Below are 17781 nucleotides of genomic sequence, written 5' to 3'. Positions count from 1 at the left end.
TCAAGATTAAAAGAACTTCTACTGCCGCTGACTTTAATGAACTCAGATTAAACTACTTCTACAGTTTAGTTTAGTGTTTGATTTTGTAAACCTAAACACACTAATTGTTAATTGAAGTAAGAATATATTAGTTTATATCTGTTTGGTTAAATAGAGTAACAACCAATAGATGTCAATACAAAAATCCAATAAAAATTTGAAGCTAGCATTTTTTTTTTCTTATTTGTTTTGCAAAGCTAAATCATAAACTAAAAATTAGAAGGTTAAAAACAAATTTTAAAATTCGTCTGACTCAGTCACATCGTATGGATTATGAGTATACATTTTTTTAACACGGATTATGATGAGATATTTATCGTGTATTTTGTAGATATTTAATATGTGGTATGGAAAAAAATAATAATAAACAAAAATTTTGCTCTAGAAAAAATATTATTTGACTTGTTTAAAAAAAAAAAAATATTATTTGACTTGAACAATAAATAAATAAAGAATGATCTAAAAGACAAGCAACAAGAATCTGAGTATCTACCACCAGTCACCACCTGTTTCTGTTTGATTCCAAACTCTCACTTTCCCTACCCCCTCGTGTCTGGGTCCCACTTTTGTACTCCTATCTACGGGTCCCACCTGTGTGTTCCACTCAAACCCAACAGTGGTATCCTCTCTTCTTCTCCTTCCATAAATTAGTTTATTTCCCCCACTAACATTTTCTTATTACAATTCCAAAAAATATTCAAATAGTAAAAAACAAATCGCATTTAATTTCCGTTTTCCAAAAAATTTATATTTTGTTATTTATATATGATCGCCGGCGATGCCAACGGCGGTGAACGTAGCGAAGCAATGCTTAACAACGGAATCATCCTACGCGCTAGAAGAAGCCGTGAACGTGGCGCGTCGACGAGGACACTCTCAAACGACGTCGCTTCACGCCGTCTCCGCTTTACTCTCTCTACCAACCTCCGTCTTACGCGACGCGTGCGCTCGTGTTCGAAACTCAGCTTACTCTCCTCGTCTCCAGTTCAAAGCTCTAGATCTCTGCCTCAGCGTTTCCTTAGACCGGATCCAATCGGGTCATCAACAGCCGGGGTCCGATGACCCGCCCGTCTCGAACGCTCTCATGGCTGCCATAAAACGGTCTCAAGCTCACCAGCGTCGTCTCCCTGAGAGTTTCAGACTGTACCAAGAGATGTCTCAGAGTAACCAGAACCCGAGCTCGCTCTCTTGCGTGAAGGTGGAGCTTCGTCAGCTGATTCTCTCGATCTTGGATGATCCGGTTGTGAGTCGGGTTTTCGGTGAAGCGGGTTTTCAGAGCTCCGAGTTAAAGCTCTCTATTATCCGACCAATCCCTCACCTCTTCCGTTATTCATCTCCTCGTGGTCAGCAACAACAGCCTCTGTTCCTTTGTAACGTAACCGGAAATCATACCGAACCGGAATTGAACCCGGTTCGATGGGGTTTCACTATTCCAAACCGGAAACTAACCGGAGATTCTTCTGATCACGGGAGGATCAGTGAAGTTTTTACGAGGGAAAAAGGGAGGAATCCGCTGCTTGTGGGTGTATCGGCTTACGGTGTACTAACCGATTTCTTAAACTCGCTCGAAAACCGAAGAGACTGTTTAACTGCGGTTAACATCGGTTCAGAACTATCCGACCAAATAAAAGTCAAGTTCGATAAAACGTTCATCGACGTTAGGTTTCGCGATCTAGGGAAAGTGGCGGAGCAAGGCTCAGGACCTGGTTTGGTCTTGAACTACGGGGACTTGAGGGTATTCACCGACGGCGAAGGAAACGTGTCGGCGGCGGCGAGTTACATCGTGAGCCGTGTTTCGGAGTTGTTGCGGAGATGCGGGAGGAGAGTGTGGTTGATCGGAGCGACGGGGAGCAACGACGTTTATGAGAAGATGGTGAGGAAGTTTCCGAACGTGGAGAAAGATTGGGACCTGCAGTTACTCACCATCACCACTACTCTTAGGTCTTGCTCGCCTCACCACAAATCCAGGTCATTTTGTTATTCCTCTTTCGCGCGCGTTTCAGATCGCTTCTTTTGATGACTTCAAAACGCGTCGTTAATGACAGTTTTGAAGATCTATCGCTTGTTTAACTTTTTCTTTTTAACACGAGTATTATTAGTAAAACAAAACTAATGGAGTTCGAAAACATGTAAATTACTTTATCAAAAAAAAAATGCTAATAGTCAAATCCAAAACAGTTTAATCTGGTATATGACTTACTAATAACCTATTGTTAATATTCTTGACTAATATGTTTACCAACAATAATATTTTGTGACATTGACTATTTAAGAAAACAACGTGTAAACCCTATTGTTTAACTTAGTGCAAAAGCAACCGTTTTGATGTTCTATAATTTACATAATATTTGTTGAGAAAGAAAACATTAAAAAAACATTTTATTTTTAGAAAATAATAATCATATTCTAGTTAGGTTTTTCTTTGTTTCTTTCTGTGTGTTTAATTATTGGCTGCATTTACAATTTCAAAATGATGTTTAATAGAAGCATTTAACGTTTTATTTATTTATTTAATCACAAACACAATGGTTTAGCATGTAAATATAAACATAAGTCATTTGAATGTAGAAACAGAGCACTGATGTACATTTGACTTATATTTTTTTTTCACCAACTTACTTTATGAGTGTATTTGAATTTTATATGTAACATACCATTTTCATCGATGATTTTGACGTGTTATAATTAAATACAGTTTGATGGGATCGTTTGTTCCATTCGGTGGATTTTTCTCAACTCCTTGTGACCTGAAACTACCCTTCTCCGGTTTTAACAAGGAAATCACCGGACCGGTTTCTTCCATATCCGACCAGACCCAATCTACCTTGCCACCTTGGTTGCAGATGACCACAATAACCGATTTACACCAAAAATCTGATCCCAAGGTCCGTCTACTTTTCTCTTCTCCTACTTTTCATATCTCCCACACCCGTCAAAGTATGTTTCTTGCTCTACAAGCGTCCTCCGTTGAGAACGTAATTTCACTATGTTATGTTAATTTCCACGTGTATTTTACATTCCCTCAGTGCAGACCAAAGAAGTGTTGGACTCAGTTTGTGGAAATAAGTCGACGAGCAGTGCTTCTGCATCAACCGGTTCAGCTAAATCAGTCATGACTGATCTGAATCTGAGGATGTGTCAGGTCACCACAAGATTTGGTCGATCAGCGTCCTCCTCTTGTTTGGATAATCCAAGGGATCTCAACGCAGAGAGCTTCAAGATCATATACCAAAGATTAACCAATAGGGTTTCAGGGCAAGATGAGGCTGCTAGGGTTATCAGCTGCGCATTGTCACAACCGCCTAAGACTAGCACCAGAAGAGATGTTTGGCTCAATTTGGTTGGGCCAGATACCGTAGGCAAGAGGAGAATGTCTCTTGTACTTGCTGAGATTGTGTATCAAAGTGAACACAGATTCATGCCCGTTGATCTTGGTGTTGCGGATCATGGAGTGAGCGGTTGTGATGATGTGATGCGGCGGAGAGGAAAGACAATGGTGGATCATATCTTTGAAGTGATGTGTAGGAACCCTTTCTGCGTAGTGTTCCTTGAGAACATTGACAAGGCTGATGAGAAGCTGCAGGTAAGCTTGTCTAAGGCTATTGAAACTGGAAAGTTCATGGATTCGCATGGAAGAGAAGTTGGTATAGGTAACACAACGTTTGTTATGACCTCATCTTCAGTAGAAGATTCTGGAACAGTAGCCACTTATTCTGAAGAGCAACTCTTGAGAGTAAAAGGCAGGCAAGTGGAGATACGGATTGAAACTGTGTCCTGTCAGAGCTCAGAGAAAAAGAGGAAGCTAGGTTTGGGAGAAACTGTGGAGACGGGTAAAAGGTTGAACAGAACAACTAATGGAGTTCTTGATCTGAACCTTCCGGCGCAAGAAACCGAAGCCCATACTGAAGATAACTCAAAGCTGTGGTTAGTGAATTTAAAGAAACACGACAGTCTCATTGAGGTTCCTTTTAAGCCTTTTGACTTCGAAGGATTAGCAGAGAGAATCAAAAAGATATTAAAAGAAACATTTGCAAAGTGTGTGAGGTCAGATTGTTTGCTGGAGATTGACCCTAAGATCATGGAACGATTACTAGCGGCTGTTTACTTCTCGGACAATAGAATAAATATTATCAAAGAGTTGATGGAGAAAGTAATGGCTCAAGTGTTCTTGCATGTTAAAGAAAGGTATGAAATCACTTCTGGTTGTGTGGTAAAACTGGTTGGTCGAGACCTTGACGTTTTGGGTGAGGATGAAATGGACTTGTTCCTTGTAAAATCTCAGTAGGTTAAAGTGGTTAGCTGTGAAATTTATTTTGGGAAGTGTATAAGATATGGTAGAGTTTAGTTATAGGTTTTGTTGTCCTTTTGTGTTGCTATACTAGTATAATGTGTGTTATGATGATATCATATATAGTTGTGAGAGTGGGTCGTGTCCTTGTTTGTATGTATAAGTTTTCCTGTAAATTAAGAGATGTTTGCTTATATATATTTTAAATAAATATTGTAACCGAAGGGGTCAGCCTTCCAAGTACCTAAATCAATGTCATAAATATTGTACACCATTGGGTGACTGATCTAATTTGCTGATGAGTTTGGGAAATATTTTGGAGGCATAACAAAAGAAATCATATCGGTATAATAAAGTTTACTATGAGTTGACTTGACCATATATATACATGTAAAGAATTAGTAAAGAACCAAGTTTTGACAAGAAAAAGCATATCAAAGTCTTTTTTCCAAGTTGTTCTCTTCAAAGTTTATTTTATTTTATTTTTTGATAAAATTCTAAATTTATTGATCATCAGTAAAAATAATATTTATATACAAACTAATTTAGAAAACTAAAGTAAAAAATCTCCAAATAGAAGACCTAACTCCTTCCAGTACGTGTGCTGAACCATCGTTGAAACAAGCCGATAAGATGTGGCTTCTCGTGTAGAGAGTATCTTTTGTCGTATGGTTTTGTCAATAACCTTCAAAGTTTCTTACTTATAGCATTTATAGTATAAAACAGTCATACAGATGAAACTTATAACAGTGGATCTGGTCAGACAAAAAATAGTTGAATGTCTTTTAAATTAAAAATATTTTGTCCAGATATAATTAAAAACTACTGTAATTGCACCTCAACTAATTTCCAAGTTTTGTAACCAACATACAACTATTGGGAACATATATTTAACTGGAGCACCTGAATTTAGTGGATGGGTTAGGTTAATTCTCTTTGAGATTTTTATTCTTTTCCGTAATCAAAACAAAGTGATTGATTTAGCTTGGAAATGTATTAAGTATAACTAGGGCTGGGCATTCGGGTACCCATTCGGGTTTCGGTTCAATCCATTCGGGTTTCGGATTTTCGGGGTCAAAGATTTCAGCCCCATTCGGATATTTCTAAATTTCGGTCCGGGTTCGGTTCGGATCTTTGCGGGCTCGGTTCGGGTTCGGATAACCCATTTAAAATGTTTTTAAATTTTCAAAATTCATTATATACTTTAAATTTTCAAAATCTATAAGAAAGATAATATATTACATATAAATTAATACCTTAATTTAATATATAAATTAGTTTTCTTTAAATATTTGGATAAAAAATCAATAGATATTTAACTATTTTGGTGTTTTCAGTATACTTTAGCTATTTTAAATATTTATTTTTGACTATTTGCATATATTTTCCGAGTATTTTGGAAAACTTAAAGGTATCTTATATATTTTTAATATTTAAATATACATTATATATAAAAATAATGTATATATTTAAGTATATAAATTTATTTCGGATACATTCGGGTACCCAAAATATTTCGGTTCGGATCGGGTTCGGTTTCGGTTCTTTAAATACCGAAATTTTGAACCCGTTCGGATATTTAATCAATTTCGGTTCGGGTTCGGTGCTACTTTTTCGGATCGGGTTCGGTTCGGTTTTTCGGGTTCGGATTTTTTGCCCAGCCCTAAGTATAACATACAAAATCAAGACTTGTTTAGGAAAACAAAACAGGTACATGAACTACAATTTAGCCCAATAAAAGATGTTATCCAAAGGTCCCGTTATCTAAGAACATCTCCAACCTATGCTATATTTGCCTCTACACTCTATAATAGAGTAAAATCTAATCCAACCCATCTCTATTTCTTTTCTTAAAATAGAGATTTGCTATTTTTACCTCTATATTTAGGAGAAAAAGAGCATTCCTCTATAATAGAAGTATACTTTTTTATTTGCAAAATGGTCTTTTAACTTTTTGTGATTATAATTAAAATACATGTTTATAGATAATATAATTCTTTTTACATATAATAACACATTTTTAGTTTACATAATAATTTTTAAACTTTCACAATTATAAATAATCATAAATAAAAATACTATTAATTTATTCAAAATTGAAAAAATTAACAAATGAGATTTAACGTTTTATTTAACTGAAACTAAAACTAAAATTTAACTATTAAAAAATTTACATATCTTTAGCATATTAATAAAAATCTTTAAATTCAACATAAATATTAATCAATATTTATTTCTCACTTCGAAATGCATTAACAAATTATTTATGTGAAAATATAGTATTATGGTTAGGTAATGTCTACTTTATTTTATTTTATTATACATGATAGCTTTTTGTAATAATTTTTTTAGTTAAATAATATTGTAATTTTATGAAAATTAAAAAATTACATGATTGGATGAATTTTCTACATTTATAAATAAAAGGTCTTAGGTGTAAGATAATAAAAAACCTTTTAAGAATATTCCTTTTTAGAGTAAGAATTAGAGAAATAGATTGGAGAAGAACACATCTCTATGATAAAGTTCCTCTATTATAGAGAAAAAAATAAGGAAATACATTGGAGATGGTCTAATTAGCTAAAAGAATTAATACTTCCGGATGAGACTTTTGTTATTAAAAAAAGTTGAATGGGTGTTGTTTATTCCCCTCAAGAAACTTGCTTTTGCTCATTATAAAAAAAACACATTTTGAAAAAATCAATGAGTTTGATCAAAAAAAAAGAAAAAAATCAATGAGATAGGAGAGAATAATATAATAGTAATATTTATGCAAAAGACTAAACAAATATGAAAACAGTCAGCAAAACAGCGAAACAGCGACATCCTTACCTTTTAAAAGTTGCCCAGTTTTGACTTTTGACCTAAACCATTTCCATGATGACGAGTAGAAGAAACAAAAACATAATACAAATAAAGGAGACTAAGAAAGGTAGACGAAAGAAAGAGGGCAACGTCCTCTCTTCTTCTTCTTCTTCGCAACGAAGCTTTCTTATAAAAGGAGCCTTTACATCTCTCCCTATTAATCCTTCTTCTTTAGAAACACAAACCCTTCTTCTACTTCTTCTTTAACCCTGCAAAGTTATATCTTCTTCTCACAGAAGAGATGTGCGGCTCCGAGAGAAACCTCTGCTCTTCAAGAACCGTGAGGGCCAAGTTAGAAGAAGGTGTTGACGCCACCATTTATCTTCTTGAATCCGCAGCCTGCGACGATCTTCAATCGTTCAAGAGACAAACCGAAGAGAACTCGGTAGATATCAATGAACCGGGCTTGTGGTACTGCAAACGGGTCGGGTCCAAGAAGATTGGTTTCCAAGAAAGAACACCTCTCATGGTTGCTGCTATGTACGGAAGCATCCAAGTTCTAAGTTACATAATCTCCACAGGAAGAAGATCCGACGTGAACAGAGTTTCAAGCGACGAGGAGAAACTCACTGCTCTTCACTGTGCTGTTTCTGGCTGTTCTGTCTCTGTCGTCCAAGTCATCAAGATCTTGCTTGATGCCTCTGCTTCACCTAACTGCCTTGACGCTAAGGGGAATAAACCGGTTGACCTATTGGTTCGTGCTTCTCGGTTTATACCTAACCAAACTAGAAAAGCGGTTGAGATTTTGTGAACCGGAATTAGTTTAGAAGAGGAGGAAGTGGTGAAGAGTGTTGTGACTAAGTATCCAGCCGATGCATCCCTTCCCGATATCAACGAAGGTGTTTACGTGACCGACGAGTTTAGGATGTTTAGCTTCAAGGTCAAGCCATGTTCTAGGGCTTACTCTCACGACTGGACCGAGTGTCCTTTTGTTCACCCTGGTGAGAACGCCAGGAGGAGAGATCCGAGGAAGTATCCTTACACTTGTGTCCCTTGTCCTGAGTTTCGTAAAGGGTCTTGTCCTAAAGGAGATTCTTGCGAGTACGCGCACGGTGTTTTCGAGTCTTGGCTTCACCCTGCTCAGTATAGGACACGGCTGCGCAAGGAAGGTTTGTTTCTTTGCTCATAGGAGGAAGAGTTGAGAGCTGTTAACGCTTCAACTGGATCAGCAATGGTTTCACAGCCAATGGGTGATAATGGTGTTACTTTGTCTCCAAGAAACGATTGTTTATGGCAGAACAGAGTTAATAGTCTTACACCACCACCGTTGCAGCTTAGCGGTAGTAGATTGAAGTCTAGTTTGAGTGCTAGAGATAAGGATATTAAGATGGAGCTAAGGCTTCGTGGTTCTTATGATTCTTCTTCTTCTGTGATGCAACATCAATCTCCAAGCAGGAACCACGGGTTCGAGTCTTCAGCAGCTATGGCAGCTGCGGTGATGAACGCGAGATCCTCAGCGTTTGCTAGACGCAGTTTGAGTTTCAAGCCAGCTCCGGTAGCTACTTCGAATGTTGTCTCGGAGTGGGGATCACCAAATGGGAAGCTTGAGTGGGGAATGCAAAGGGAGGAGCTGAACAAGATGAGGAGAAGCGCCTCCTTTGGCATTCATGGAAACAACAACAATGTGTCGCGTCCTGTTAGAGACTACAGTGATGAGCCAGATGTGTCATGGGTGAACTCTTTGGTGAAAGACAGTGCGCCAGAGAGAGCCTTTGGGTTGAATGAGCGGGTAGGGAACACGTTTAAGCTGCCGTTGTGGGCAGAGCAAATGTACATAGACCATGAGAAGCAGCAGATTGTGGCATAAGAAGTAGAAAGACTGAGGGGGGTGTATTGAATTGTTGATTTTAGAGTGTTTTGGTTTTGTTTTAAAATCCCCTGTTATTCAACTAATGATTTCTATTTTTTTTCTCAAATCTTGTGTTATTGAATATAACATTTATCTAAAATCATCACAAATCACTTACAATTTACTGTTATTCAATTAACAATTTACAAAAACTAAATCAAATCTACTGTTATTGAAAGACAAACTATTCTGAAACAAAAAATCTAACAAAAGGATTTGAAGCAACGAAATCTATGATTTTTAGTCAAAACTAGTGTAATACAAATCACACCTCTATACCTGTTATTTGACAAAACCCAGAAGCAATATAAAAATTTGGCCAAAGAAATCGATGATCCATATTTCAAGTGCTACGACTCCACCACAATCTCTCACAAACCAATGTCTACACCACAAAATTTCTCTCTATACCTCTATGTTGACCTGAACTTCGACAACGTCTCCGCACTTTTGCTTTCTCGCAAGCACGACAGTGACGATGAAGCTTCTGCTACCTTCGTCGATTCCTTATCATGGTTCTCGAAACACGTTGCTTCAACTCTCAAAAGCTTTAGGAAGTATTCTGTGAGAGTACTGCTCCAAATATGCAAGCTAAAGTAGTAGATCGAATATGTGTTTTGATTGAACAGAGAAGAAGGACTTCTCGAAGAACACGTTGCTTTAACTTTCAAAAGCTTTATGGGCTGTTCTTTACAAAAAAAAAATATGATAAGCTTCTTTTTGTTTACGTTTTTTTTTTATTAGGATTAGATAGGTATATTATGTGTATATCTATGTGTATAAGATCAGTAACATGGGGGTGGGGAGAGGCTTGCAAAACTGAGGATAGGATACGTGCATCAATCACTCTTTTATTTATCAAAGTGAGTATTCTTTTCAGTTTACTTTTGTTTCAGACTAGTTTCATTATTTTGTGTACTTGTCATGAATCTGAATGATGTTTGTCTATGAGTTTGAGTCTTTCCCGGTTAATTTAGAACTTGACAATTCACTATTTGTTATAAAGACTATAGATTAGTTAGTTAAGTTTTTTTTTTTAATCTCTATGGTGTTATATGACTAGTTGCCTTCTAAAAAATGTGAGATCCTAAAGACATAAAAGGTAAATGTCAATACTATTCATGGTTTGAACATGTGCACAAGTTGTTATTGATGTTACTAGTGGAAGCCATCAATCAAGGTTTTTGTGATGCCAATGGTAAATTCAACAAATTGATGGTGGAATCCAGAATACTAACAATTCTACAACAACAACTTGGATCTACAAAAACCTATGGCCACTATAAAATAGGATGAAGATCTTGAAGTTTAGTACCAAAGCTTTGCAGTTTTTATTGTTGCAGATCTGGTTTTGGGTGGAACTCTGAAACGAAAAGAAAAACAGAGCAGATGACGAAGTATTGAATGTGTATCCATATGTGAATGTGATTCTGAAGAGATAAAGACGATAACAAAACACTGCAACTGGACAGAATGCAGTGGGACTGAGTGATTCTAACAGGCCTATCAATTTGAAGAAAGCGAGAAGACAAATGATAATGACTTTGTCGGTGTGATAGATGATGCAGAAAGAATAATATACGAGCAACCATTTGAATATCACGTTCTTAAATAATTGAACAAATAGATTAGTAATATCAAATGATCTAAAGCACTCTGAAATTTAAGATAAAATCTCACCAAAATCTTTTTTTATTTTTGTAAATCTCACCCATATAAATGAGATTTTAGTTCACATCTCTTCAAACTCCAGTTTTTCTCAAATCCAATCAAACTATTAAAATCCTCAATTCAATACACCCCGTGAGACTTCATTGCTTTTTCTTATGGGCCTTGTGAGGGATTAAACTCACACCTAGATTTAGATCAGGTTTTATGTTTAGGAAAGGTTAGGGAAAGATTATCGCGGGCTGAATCCCGTAAGAACTTGATGAATGAACTTCGATTTGTATTGATATAATAGAAAATGGGATGGTTACAAGAAGATGTATCTCACGATGAATATAAAGATTACAAGAGTATTATCATAAGAATGTTTTGGTGAATGTTGAGTGAAAATATGAGTTGGATCGGATCTTCTTTCTTGATTTGCTTTCTCTTTAAATAGCTTCAGGTCCCGCTTGATCGTAGCCAACTGGTTCCCGAGATCCCCTCCGTGATTTGAGGGGTTTGTAACAGCTCCCCTTTGACCGGGTCCTGCGACTATTTATTTGTCCACGAGCTACCTCTTTGATCGGGTCCTGCGCCTGTTTACTTGTCAACGAGCTGCCTCTTTTCCTTGACCTCTCTGATAAACATCTCCAGCTCACAGCCTCCGGATCTGACTTAGCTGTTTTTGAAGATTGAATTCATGATGGGCCTTTCGCGGCCCGTTATCATTTCTTATTGTCTATCACTAGCTAGGGGGTCATATTTGGGCCCAACAGTTGCCCCCAGCTTTCGAGATAAGATTCCTTATCTCGGAAGCTAGACCTAGCCGCCGAGCATCAATCTTTTTGTTGAGATCTCGAGCAACAGTTATCTTTATTGAAGATTTCTTTTGCTTAATCTGATGGCTACGATTGCGTATGAAAAGGAGCAAGTATCCGACTTCTCGGCCAGCAAGCTTCCCATTCCTCAATTCTCAGAGAGTTCAGGTACTTTCGAGATTAACATGTTTAATCTATCCTTTTCCGAAGAGTATGGTTCTAACTTAGGTTTGGTGGGTCCTGATTCAGCTCCAGTCGAGACGTCCCAGATGGGCGATGACAAGGAGGCAGATGAGGGAGATCCAGCCAAAGAAAGTGATCCAGTCAAGGGAGACAAGGATGTCGGGATGAGCTCCCGTGATAATGATGGCTAAGAGCTGCGGCTCTTTTTGAATTGTAATGTTGCTTTTCATGACTTTTGCCCAATGGGCTTTGTTTACGTTTCAGACTTATAGCCTGAGGAGGCTTTTAAACCTTAGGGTCTTCTGAACCCTCGTTAGCCTAAGAGGCTTTTAAACCCTTTTATTCAAATTTCGGTTTTGTTTTTCGTATTAAGTCATTTGACTTGGTTTGATCGTTTCTTGGATGAGATTGACTTTTGTCAAGTGGAAGTTTTGGTTTGGACATGTATCGTGATTATTATATACAATGTCCAATGACTTATCAGGTCTCGAAGATTTCGAGTACATTCGATTACGAGGATCCTTAGAAGGAGTTCCTGAAACATTGAGATTAGCTCAGGGTTTTTAGGAACCTGAGCTACTCTGAAGACCTTAGGAGGGGGTTCATGGGAACCTGAACTTGTTTGTGGGATTTTAAGACCCGTTGAGACTTGCTTAGGATTTTAAGACCTTTGTGATTTGATGAGGATTTTAAGACCTCGGAGATTTGATAAGGATTTTAAGACCTTGGAGAATTGACAAGGATTTTAAGACCTTGGAGATTTGGTAAGGATTTTAAGACCTTAGAGATTTGGTAAGGATTTTAAGACCTTGGAGAATTGACAAGGATTTTAAGACCTTGGAGATTTGGTAAGGATTTTAAGACCTTGGAGATTTGGTAAGGATTTTAAGACCTTGGGTCCAGGTTCGTCGAGACCTGATATTGCTTGAAGGATTTTAAGACCTTCGAGGTTACTAAGGATTTTAAGACCTTAGGTTCAGGTTCGTGGAGACCTGAGTTTGTTGGAAGGATTTTAAGACCTTCGAGATTACTGAGGATTTTAGGTTCAGGTTGACGGAGACCTGAATTTGTTCGAAGGGTTTTAAGACCTTAGGTTCAGGTTCACGGAGACCTGAATTTGTTCGAGGGTTTTAAGACCTTAGGTTCAGGTTCACGGAGACCTGAATATATTCGAAGGGTTTTAAGACCTTAGGTTCAGGTTCACGGAGACCTGAATTTATTCGAAGGGTTTTAAGACCTTAGGTTCAGGTTCATTGAGACCTGAATTTGTTCGAAGGATTTTAAGACCTTAGGTTCAGGTTCATTGAGACCTGAATTTGTTCGAAGGGTTTTAAGACCTTAGGTTCAGGTTCACGGAGACCTGAATTTATTCGAAGGGTTTTAAGACCTTAGGTTCAGGTTCACGGAGACCTGAATTTATTCGAAGGGTTTTAAGACCTTAGGTTCAGGTTCACGGAGACCTGAATTTATTCGAAGGGTTTTAAGACCTTAGGTTCAGGTTCATTGAGACCTGAATTTGTTAAAAAGTCAAGGTATCGAAGATAATTGCTTTATTGATAATAGGATACATGGTATCACAATAATCATACAATCGCTGTTTGGGCTATATGTTCTCAAACATATGCCCCCTTTCGCCATGGTGGAAAGAGTGTTAAAATGAGATTGGGGTTACACTCATGACACAATTACCTACGTACCCAGTCAAGGGGTCAAGCCTAACGTAATTCGAGGAATTTAAGTACCTAATGATAGTATTTCTTCAGATTTGTGGCATTCCACGATCTGATTTCAGGTACCTCGGTTCGTACCTTCAGGAGCTTATAGACGCCAGGTCGTACCACGTAGACAATCCGGTAAGGACCTTCCCAATTGGTCCTTAGTTTCCCAGCATCTGGTTCTTTGGTTCCTTCGAAAACTTTCCTAAGTACTAGGTCACATACAACGAATTGTTGGGGCCTGACTTTGGAATTGTAATGTCGGGCCATTGCTTGCTGATAGTTTTGAATCCGAAGCAAAACTTGGTCTTGTCGTTCCTCGATTAAATCAACGCTGTCTGATAAGAGCTGGTCGTTAGCTTCGGGATCAGACGTACAGAGCTCTCGACGGAGGCTCCCAGTGGAGGTTTCCGCCGGAACGACAGCTTCCGTTTCGTAGGCTAAAGAGAAAAGGGTTTCTTCTGTAGCCTTTCTAGGGGTGGTTCGTCATGCCCAAAGTACTTCAGGTATCTTTTCAGACCAGGTTTTCTTGTTGGTTCCGAGGCGTTTCTTGAGGTTTGCTAATATTGACTTATTAGCAGCCTCCGCCTGACCGTTGCCTTGAGGTCGTCGAGGTGTTGAGAAGGTAGGGCGGATATTTCACTTGTCGCAAAATGCTTTGAAGTCGCGAGAAATGAACTGTCCTCCATTGTTGGTTACGATCTCATACGGGACGCCGTGGCGGCAGACAATGTCTTTCCACACAAATCCTTCGACTTTGAATCTAGTTATCTGTTGGAAAGCTTCAGCTTCTATCCACTTCGTGAAGTAGTCTGCCAAGGCCAAGAGGAAGCGTAGCTTCTGCCTTCCTCTTTCTGACGTTATGAGTGGTTCTACGATGTCCATGAACCACCTCATGAATGGGTACTGAGCGGATATTGAGGATAATTTTTCCGCAGGCTGGTGTATAATCGGTGCATGCCTTTGGCATTTATCACATGAAGAGGAGTAAACCTCGCAGTCATCTATAATGGTGGGCCAGAAATAACCCTGTCTTTTGATTCGGATAGCTAGAGCTCTGCCCCCAGAGTGGTTTCCCCAGGAGCATGCGTGCATTTCTTTCATAAGATTGATAGCATCGAGGCCATGGACGCATTTTAGGTAAGGTCCGGAAATGCTTCGTTTATGGAGGGCTGACTTGATTATGCAGTATCTTGCGCTTAATGCTTTGATTTCGGGCCTCCCACTTATTGGAGGGGATCTTACCCTACAAGATGTACTGCATGATCGGTATTCTCCAATCCTCTCTCCCAATGATTTTGTCATGAAGAGATGAGGGCGGGTCTTGTTCAGGTCCCTGAGTGTCGTGACCTGATATGTCTTGTTCAGGTCCCTGGGTGTCGTGACCTGATGTCTTATTGCCCCCGGAGATATTGGTCGGATTAGGCTCGAAGGAGTCTGAATTCTGAGGAATATCTCCAGTTCTGTTGTTGTTCTCTGGAGTCTGGGTCGTTTCTTCGGATGCGCTTTCAAAAGCAGAACGACTCCTGGTCCTGGCTGCGTGGACAGGTGAATCCGAGGTCTGGATCTTGCCCCCGGAGGTATGCTTTTTAAAGCTAGGAATTCTGGTTTTTGGGAACCAGTACGTTGTAAGAACTTGGGTTGCTACCGTCTGGGGGTAGCTACCTTCCGTTTGCTCTTTTGGCTTGCTATCGATCTCAGCTTTGGTAGCTATGTCGATATTTTGCTTTTCGATTCCCTTTACGGGTATGATCCGTTTTACGAGGGGGTCTGATGCTGACGCTAAAGCAGCCAGCGCGTCTGCTGAGGAGTTCTCTCCTCGTGGGATCCTTGTTAGTTCAAATCTGTTGAACTGCTTAGTGAGGTTCCGGACAACTTCTAGGTATGCCCCCATTCTTTCGTCCCTTGTTTCATACTCGCCGTGGAACTGGCTAGCTACTAGCTGTGAATCACTATAAGCGTTCAGCTCTCGAATTCCGAGGCTTAGGGCGAGTTTTAATCCTGCAATTAATGCTTCGTATTCAGCCTCGTTATTAGAAGCGCTGAATCCGAGCCTGTAGGATTGTTGGATGGTTTCTCCAGCTGAGGAGGTCAGCCTTAGACCGATGCCGGAACCTTGTCTTGGCGAGGCTCGTCAATGTACAGACTCCACTTCGGAGCTTCCGTTTCCAAGTCTAGTTGTTCGGAAGCTAGCTCGATTATGAAATCGGCAAGGACCTGAGCTTTTGCTGCTGCTCGAGGTCTATACTCGATATCGTATTCACTGAGCTCTATGGCCCATTTAGCAAATCGTCATGATTGGCTAGGGCTGTGCAAAATTGTTCGCAATGGTTGTGAAGTCATTACGACGATTGAGTGCGATTGGAAATAAGGTCATAATTTTTTGGCAGTTGTTACGACAGCTAGAGCTAGTTTTTCCATAGTAGGGTATCTAGTTTCGGCGTCTATCAGACTCTTGCTGGTATAATAGACAGGTCTTTGCTCGTTTTGCTCTTCTCGTACCTGCACACCACTAACTACAGCAGTTGTTACGGCGAGGTAAAGATATAGCGGTTCTCCCATACTGGTTTAGCCAGGATCGGAGGTTCGGAAAAGTAAGCTTTCAATTGTTTGAAGGCTTCCTCGCACTTTTCGTCCCATAAGAACTTCTTATTATTTTTTAGAAGTTTGTAGAATGGGAGGCACTTATCGGTGGACCTGGATATGAATCGATTTAATGATGCGATTCGTCCAGTCAATGTCTGTACCTCTCTGGTTGTCTTAGGTGACGGCATTTCCTGAAAGCTAGCTATCTGTTTTGGGTTGGCTTCGATGCCTCTTTCGGTTACGAGGTAGCCGAGGAACTCGCTTGAAGGTACCCCGAAGATGCACTTAGCAGGGTTGAGCTTCATATCGTATTTGTTGAGGATATCGAAGCATTCCCTTAGGTGGGAAATGTGGTTTTCTCCAATTGAGGATTTGACTAGCATATCATCAATATAGACCTCCATGGTTTTCCCGAGCTGGCCAGCGAACATTTTATTCACTAGCCTTTGATAGGTAGCTCCTGCATTTTTTAAACCGAATGGCATGACCTTATAGCAATAGGTCCCTCGTTCAGTTATGAATGCGGTTTTCTCTTGATCGTCGGGATCCATCATGATTTGATTGTACCCCAAAAAGGCATCCATGAAGGACATAAGCTGGTGGCCAGCAGTGGCCTCGACCAAATGATCGATGTGAGGTAACGGGAAGCTGTCTTTGGGACAAGCTTTATTTAGGTCGGTGAAATCTACGCAGATTCTCCATTTCCCGTTCCTCTTTTTTACAACTACTGGATTAGCTAGCCAGTCTGGGTAATGTACCTCACGAATGAACCCAGCTTTCGTAAATCGGTCAACCTCGTCGTTAACAGCTTGAGCATTTTCTAGGCCTAGCTTGCGACACTTTTGTTTGATCGGTTTGAAAGTGGAGTCTACATTAAGCTTGTGAGTAGTGACGTCAGCGTTTATACCCTTCATGTCACAGGTGATCCATGCAAAGGTTCCGACGTTGCTTTTTAGAAAGTCGATGAGCTTCTTCTTAGTCTGGAGAGGTAGCTCGGATCCGATACTCACTTGCTTTTCAGGATTTGAGTCGTCGATACTAACTTGCTCGGTGAGGTTCTTAGGGGGACCTCAAATATTCTGTTGTATCTCACGACCCTCCTGGATCTGTAATTGCTATTGGGGTGATTCTTTGAGAATTTTGAATCCTCCTAGGTAACAGATCCCGGAGATCTTGTGGTTACCATGCACGGTAGATATCCCTTCAGGTGTCGGGAATTTCACACATTGGTGATAAGTTGAAGCTAATGATTTCATTTTATGGATCCAAGGTCTTCCTAGGATCGCGTGAAACAGGGAAGGTCTGTCGATGACTATGAAATTCATCATTTTCATGATTCCGCCAGCTATAATTGGGAGCTTAATAGTTCCCAATGAGGTAGCTGTTTCTCCGGAAAAGCCTACGAGATTAGCTTTTTGGCCAATAATTTTGTAGTCGTCTATTTACATCCCTTTTAGGGTGTTGTAGAAAATAAGGTCAACAGAGCTTCCTGTGTCTATCATGAGTTTAGGGACCTCATATCCTGCGATGTTCAGGGTGACGATCAGCGCGTCATCGTGAGGTCTGTCAAGGTTTGAGGTCTCGCTTTCCCAGAAAGAAATCTCAGTATTGGACTCGGGGTTAGGAGGCTTAGGTCCAGTGTTAGACACAGCCTTCCGCACGTGATTCTTAATGGAATTGACGGAGTCTTGACATATGTCTGATCCTCCAAGGATACAGTCCACCCTCGAGTCGGGGTTCGATTGATGGGAGGGTTTGCTCAAGAGAGCTTCGACTTGTAAACTTTTT

General features: G+C 39.6%; 2 protein-coding genes and 1 pseudogene across 2 annotated transcripts; all 3 read left to right on the top strand.

Annotated features, from left to right (window-relative positions):
* The first annotated feature begins 712 nt into the window (after window positions 1–712).
* LOC108834119 (protein SMAX1-LIKE 8) lies at window positions 713–4521 on the top strand. The gene is made up of 3 exons (XM_056999158.1): window positions 713–2007; window positions 2735–2924; window positions 3071–4521. The coding sequence occupies exons 1-3, from the start codon at window positions 818–820 to the stop codon at window positions 4322–4324; spliced, it is 2634 nt and encodes an 877-aa protein (XP_056855138.1). The 5' UTR covers window positions 713–817; the 3' UTR covers window positions 4325–4521.
* Window positions 4522–7253: 2732 nt separating this feature from the next.
* LOC108830894 (zinc finger CCCH domain-containing protein 29) lies at window positions 7254–9098 on the top strand. Its single transcript, XM_056999157.1, is given in 3 exon segments — window positions 7254–8284; window positions 8286–8320; window positions 8323–9098. Coding segments are annotated over 3 exon segments (1563 nt in total). The 5' UTR covers window positions 7254–7433; the 3' UTR covers window positions 9000–9098.
* Window positions 9099–9519: 421 nt separating this feature from the next.
* On the top strand, window positions 9520–10656 carry LOC130504539 (uncharacterized; annotated as a pseudogene).
* The last annotated feature ends 7125 nt before the right edge of the window (window positions 10657–17781 follow it).

Source organism: Raphanus sativus, unplaced genomic scaffold (genome assembly GCF_000801105.2).
Source record: "Raphanus sativus cultivar WK10039 unplaced genomic scaffold, ASM80110v3 Scaffold1647, whole genome shotgun sequence".
Taxonomy (NCBI): Eukaryota; Viridiplantae; Streptophyta; class Magnoliopsida; order Brassicales; family Brassicaceae; genus Raphanus; species Raphanus sativus.
Note: the sequence above shows the minus strand (reverse complement) of the source record. Positions and strands in the feature narration are given on the sequence as shown.